Here is a 5,842-nt window from a genome sequence, read left to right as displayed (position 1 = left end):
CGGACTGGGTGGTGGTGCTGGAACGGTGTGGATGCGACGCACGGACTGACTGTCGCACTAAGGGAGAAGCCATCGTTTAATAGCTCTCTTTGGCACCCAAGGCAATTACAGCACTCAACCATTTTCTTCTCTGCTTGCAAGATCTGCGGTCACAGAACGGGAAGGGGGCAAGGTCTCCTCCCCAAGAGTGGTCTCCCAAGCTTTAGAAACAGGCCAAAAAGGACTCCCGTTGAAGGGAGCAGCCATGCGTGCAGGCTCGGAGTCCCAGTCAGCAGGGTCTTCGCTGCCGCAGCCCCTCCTAGCCTATTGCTTGCTCAGGGCTCGATCCAGATTGCTTTTGATGGCGTCCAGGAAGTCGGTGGTGTTCACATAGTGCTCATTTAACTTCACACTGCAGAGAGACAAAGCGGCACACAGTCATTCGGGGGGATGGCAGGGCTTCCCTCCAAAGCGCACCAATCCGAGCCAGGCCTCACTTGCTTAATCCATGGATGCAGCCAGCCAGATCCTTTGTCATCGTCCCACTCTCCACTGTCTCCACGCAGACCCTCTCCAGAGTCTCGGCAAACCTGGTGTGGGAGAGAAAGGCTGAGGGAGGGAGCAGGGAGAGGCTTCCCACAATGGGGCAGTGTAAACACAAAACCCCCTGGCTCCCCCCTCTCACTGCCCGAGGGCGCCTGGGGCTGCTCTTACCTGATCAGCTGCGGGTTGCTGTCCAGCTTGCCTCGGTGCTGCAGGCCTCGGGTCCAGGCGAAGATGCTGGCAATGGGGTTGGTGCTAGTGGGGCGGCCCTGAGGGAGAGGAGCAAGCAAAGAGCGTGTGAGCTGGGGACTCTGCTGGCCTGGATTCCCCACCGTCCAGGCAAACTCACCTTTTCGTGCTCCCGGAAGTGGCGAGTAACTGTGCCGTGGGCAGCCTCTGCTTCAATGGTTTTTCCATCCGGACAGACAAGAACTGAGGTCATGAGGCCCAGGGAGCCAAACCCTTGGGGCAAAGCCACAAACCATGGTCAGGCAGGGTCCATCTGACCAGGAAGGGGAGGGGGAAGCGCTGCTCTCTTTGCTCACCAGTGCCCCAAAGCCCTGCACAACTCCCTAGAGGCACCCAGGGCACATCTGGTGCCAGCAGCCATGGTAAAGGCAGCAAGAGCTGTGAGGTCAGATGGTTCTCCCATTCGTGTGCTCTGGTAAGGGAAGCCAGGAGGTGTGTGGCTGGTCCCCCTCTGCTTTTCCCCCCCAGGAAGCAGCTTTGCTTTGTGGCCCTTAGAGCAATGGGAGCCCTGAGCCCAAGAGCCTTCCCCTGGAAGGTGACACCTGGCCAGGCAGCACCAGGTGAAGGGGGGGAACCAATGTTGCCAGATGTTAAGGGCTGAGGAGGGGGACCCTGGGCGAGCGCTCACCCGCAGTCCTGTACAGGAACTCCACCTGCTGGCTTTGTGCCCCAGGCAGGGCCAGTAAATACCTTGGGCCAGGATGTCTGATTGGACGTCTCCATCGTAGTTCTTACAAGCCCAGACGAAGCCACCAGCTGATTTCAGCACCTGGGCCACCATGTCATCAATGAGCCTATGCTCATACCAAATCTTGAGCTTGTCGAATTCGGTCTTGTAGTGCCTGACGGAGAGGAGGACAGGAGGCCGCCTCAGACAGGCCAGTCCTGGACAATGCCAGTGCAAAGGGGGCACCAGAGGCCTGGTAGGCAGGCACTGACCCCCGTCAAAAGAGCCAAGGGAGCTGCTTTCCCCCACGGTCCCATTGGGCTAAATGGCTCACTTGTCGAAGATTTCCTGGAAGATGTCCTTGAACCGCCCATCGTAGGCCTTGAGGATGGTGTTCTTGGTACTCATGTAGAGCGGCCATTTCTTCTGGATGGCGTACTGGAAGCAGCTGTGGGCAAAGCCCATGATGGACTGCAAGAAGCAGGCCGAAGGCTCAGTGGGACATGCCTGGGGGGGGCTGATAGTAGCCTGCCTGTAGAGCTCCCCTCCCTCCCTCCCTCCCTCCCCAAGGCAGAGGAAGAACATTCAGCAGACCAGACCCCTCCGCCCCTCCCCCAGGGAAAGCTAGGTCTGCCCATGAGTCCTGACCCAAGCCAGCCGCCCCTCTTCCTCACCTCATCAGTGTTGTACATGCCCAGGCCGACACCCCCGCCTGGGAAGTTAAAGACTTCCCACTCCTTGGCTCCACTGCCATCTTTGGGCACGAAAACCATCTTGAAGGTCCCTGATTTATCCACCACGAAGTCTGTGGCTTTGTACTGAAAAACAGAGGTTATTGCAGCCACCCTTACCCTACAAGATACAAAGGCTATAAAGAAACCAAGATCAGAATCCATCTAGGGTAAGCAGTTACGCCCAGTTAAAAACAAGAAAGGTTTTAAGAACTGCATTTTTAGGCAGAAGTAGTGCTTTGAAAAATGAAAAATCCAGGAGGATCAACCACTGCTGGTTCCCCCACCCAACACTGCTGAGGGGAGTCCAGCAGAGTCTCCAGAACGGCCTGGCTAGAAAACGGGCCTTTTCTTCTCGTGTTCAGGCTTTGGACCAGCCGTGGGAAATTCCTTAGCTTCCTTTGTCCCCTACCTGTCTTTGTAACCTCTGGTCTAATCTGGGACACGGCATAATTTGATGACTTGCACTTAAGATGCATTATGGCTGCCCGCACCCGCCTTGCTATGCCGTGGTGCATTTCCTGACAATTCTGCCTGTCACACTGGCTCTTCTGCGCACCCCACCCCCTACTAGGAAATGTCCTGTCCTGCGTGTGGCTTCTCTCTTCTGTCCTTGTCCCAACTGCTTGAATTCAAGGTTATCTTTTAAGAAGCAGCTGTCTGTCCCACAGAGGTTGTGTCCCCATTGAGAAACTGTGACTGGGATGAGGATTAGATTTTTAGCACACTTTAGATTTTTAGCACACTTTTATTGGGGCCTGAATTCAGGTAGTCAGGAAAATGTTTTTGGATTGGATCAGCAGATTGTATCCCATTCACATTCACTTAATGACTTCCAGGTCCTGTAAACATTCAACTTGAATAAAGTGCAGAATAAAGTGCAGAAGTTTCATCTGTTTAAAACGTTACCAACTTTGCTGATACTTCTGTAGATGGCTCTGGCAATGGAAAAACTCCTGGAGCCCACAGACATCCCCGCAGGCCTTTCCTTCTGTGGTTTTGAACCGGCCATGGGACGGGCCCCGGGACACCCAGGACCAAGAAAGCTGCTTCCTGTGGGCTGGCAGTAGGGCGCCCCTTTTCCCCTCACAAGCCCACCTGGTCACCGTGAGCGTGTCTCCCGATGGTGATAGGCTTTGTCCAGCCCGGGACCAGGCGAGGGATGTTCTTGCAGATGATGGGCTCTCGGAAAACTGTCCCCCCCAGGATGTTCCGAATGGTGCCGTTGGGGCTCTTCCACATCTTCTTCAGCTTGAATTCTGCAGGGGTCATAAGGGAGATGCGTCTGGCATTGGGGCATCCTCTGGAGCCGCCACCTTGCTGGGACAGATGTTCTTCAGGGGCCCCTTGGCGGAGCTTCTGCCTTCCCTGGTCTCACCTTCTGCACATACCTTCCACACGGGCCTCGTCGGGGGTGATGGTGGCACACTTGACGGCCACGCTGTACTTCTGAGTGGCCAGGGCTGAATCTATGGTGACTTGGTCCTCCGTCTGGTCCCGGTGGGGCAGCCCCAAGTCAAAGTACTTCAGCTGCAGGTCCACGTTGGATAGGATCAGCTGCAGGCAGCAGACAAGAAGCAGTCAGGACCAGGTGCCCGTCTGCCCACCTCCCTCTCCTCGGCAGGCCTTCCTATCCCCAAGAGAGGCAGTGTGCGAGCACTTCCTCCTTTGCACAGCTTTATGGGCAGGGATCACTTTCAAGCCCTCTGGGCACACTATTCTGCAGGGATGGAGGGAAACCTGACACTGTCGCCCTCTGTGAGCCTCTGCCTTGTACGTGAAAAATGTTTGTGGTATCACCTGGGCTGCCTAAGATGTATGCAGGGATCGACCAGCTCCCTCAGGATTCCCCATCTCCCCTCTTCTCCTTCATTTTCTGCTCTGCCCAAGCACTTACACCGTCCACCCTGGGCTCACTGCCACCATCCGAGTCTCAGTGGCTTCGGGGTTTGTCCCCGCTCATCAGGGCAGGGAAGGTGAGCAGTGCCAGGTACCTTCTCCTTGATGAAGGCCCAGATGATCCGGGTCATCTCATCCCCGTCCATTTCCACCACGGGGTTGGCAACCTTGATTCTCTGGTCAGCATCTGTGGAGAAGAGGGGATCAGAGGGGGCAAGACCGTGACCCAAGCATGGCCCCGGCAGCAATGCCAGGCAGGCCCCTTTCAAACCGAGCCCCATTTGTGAAAAGCCATTGCAAGGGAAGATTTACCCTTCCCACCAGCGACAAGGCTCCCCTCTGGAACCAGCAGCTGCTTCCGACATACTGGCCCCTGCCCACCCCAGCCCGGCTGCGAAGGCGGCTGTTTGGGGGCCTCTGCGGAGGCCACTCGCTCCGTGGAGGAGCCCGCATCGGCCCCCAGGGCTAACGCCACCCTCCTGCCACATCGCGCTGCCGCTGACGGGCCGCCCCTCTGCCCGCCAAAGGGACAAGGTCAAGCTCAGAGGACGCGGCAGCGGCAGGCCCGGCCGCCCCTCTGCAGCCCGCCGAGCGCCAGCTGGCCGCGCGTCCTCCAACAGGTGCCTGGGCGGGCCGGCTGCCAGGGCCGCGGAAGAGGAGGGGGCGCCGGGCGAGGCCTTCCCCAGCCCCGCCGCGCCGGCCAGCGACCAAGGCCGGGCCAGACCCAAGCAGAGCAGCGCCGGGGGTCGGGCGGGCTGCCGCCGGGCGCGGCGCCTCCTCGGTCTGGCCGAGCTCCAGGAAGCCGGCAGGGCGGCCGCCAGACGCTCTCCCCGCCAGGCGGGTTGCCGATGCCGCCGCCGCCGTCCCTTCCGCCAGCGCTGCCCGGCGGTCCTGCGACTGGACGGCTGGGCGCTCGGCGGAGACCGGAGGCGGCGGTGCTCGGGGCGCCAAGGGCGGCGGCGGCGGCGGGGGCAGGGCGGTCCCTCCCGGGGGGCGACTGGGGCGCCCAGCGGGACTGGCTCTCCGGGGCCGCCACCCGGAAGGCGCTCCCACCAGACTCACAGTGCCGCTGCGGCGGCCGATTCCAAGCGCCGAGAGCGGGGAGCGCCGCGGCCGGGCAGCGAGGCCAGGCGGCGGCGGCGCCAGAGCGGAGGTAGCGTGCCATCGCGGCGGGCAGCGGCGGAGGAAAGGGAAGGCGAGGCGAGCACCACCGCGAGCGCAGCAGCCCTAGAGCCGCCCCCGCCCCCCCTCCCCTCTGCGCTGGGCCCTCCCCGGGGCGGGGCGTCCCTGCTCGGCGGCCACGTGCGCCTTTGTTCCCCGCCCGCGCCGCGTCCTTCGCGCGCCCGCCCTGAGCCCGGGGCGATCCTTGGGACAGCCGCCGCCCGCGCCCCCATTGGAGCCGGCGGGAGGCGAGGGGCGGCCGAGGGCTGGCTGGTGCCACCTGCTGCCTCCCGCGGCCGGATCTGGCCCTAGCTGCACGAAGGGGGCCCGAGGCCGCCCGGCTCCTCTGCCCGGGACTGTCCCGGGTGGGAGCAGCTCTGGGTTTCTGCCCCCCCCCGTCCCTTCCCAAAACAGCTGGCCCAGGAGAGGCAGCGTAGCAGCCCCCCCGCGCCGCGCCAGTGGCAGCTGCCCACCAGAGGTTCCTTCTGCCAGCGGTTGCCACGACTGGAAGTTGTGCATCAGGACATCACGCTGGTTGGGGACAGACGGACCCTGAATTTTGAGGCCACTTCTGGAAATACAGGCTAGGGGTCAGGACTGTGATCCTGGGGAG

At 61.0% G+C, this 5,842-nt stretch overlaps 1 protein-coding gene across 1 annotated transcript; it reads right to left on the bottom strand.

Moving 5' to 3' along the window:
- Positions 1–58: 58 nt before the first annotated feature.
- Positions 59–5,291, bottom strand: IDH2 (isocitrate dehydrogenase (NADP(+)) 2). The gene is made up of 11 exons (XM_058156726.1): positions 5,131–5,291; positions 4,164–4,255; positions 3,561–3,726; positions 3,268–3,428; positions 2,113–2,256; positions 1,773–1,909; positions 1,462–1,613; positions 872–984; positions 694–791; positions 477–569; positions 59–391 (listed from the first exon to the last, which is right to left on the bottom strand). Exons 1-11 carry the CDS (start codon positions 5,231–5,233, stop codon positions 304–306), a joined length of 1,347 nt encoding a protein of 448 aa, XP_058012709.1. The 5' UTR covers positions 5,234–5,291; the 3' UTR covers positions 59–303.
- Between the last annotated feature and the right edge of the window lie 551 nt (positions 5,292–5,842).

Source organism: Ahaetulla prasina, chromosome 13, assembly GCF_028640845.1.
Source record: "Ahaetulla prasina isolate Xishuangbanna chromosome 13, ASM2864084v1, whole genome shotgun sequence".
Taxonomy (NCBI): domain Eukaryota; kingdom Metazoa; phylum Chordata; class Lepidosauria; order Squamata; family Colubridae; genus Ahaetulla; species Ahaetulla prasina.
Note: the sequence above shows the minus strand (reverse complement) of the source record. Positions and strands in the feature narration are given on the sequence as shown.

Excerpts from the sequence above, each read along its gene's own strand:
- IDH2 (XM_058156726.1), bottom strand. The coding sequence starts at position 5,233 with ATGGCACGCTACCTCCGCTCTGGCGCCGCCGCCGCCTGGCCTCGCTGC. Across the intron at positions 3,429-3,560 it reads CGACGAGGCCCGTGTGGAAG|AATTCAAGCTGAAGAAGATG; the intron begins GTATGTGCAGAA and ends TGACCCCTGCAG. Across the intron at positions 1,910-2,112 it reads GCATGTACAACACTGATGAG|TCCATCATGGGCTTTGCCCA; the intron begins GTGAGGAAGAGG and ends TGCTTCTTGCAG.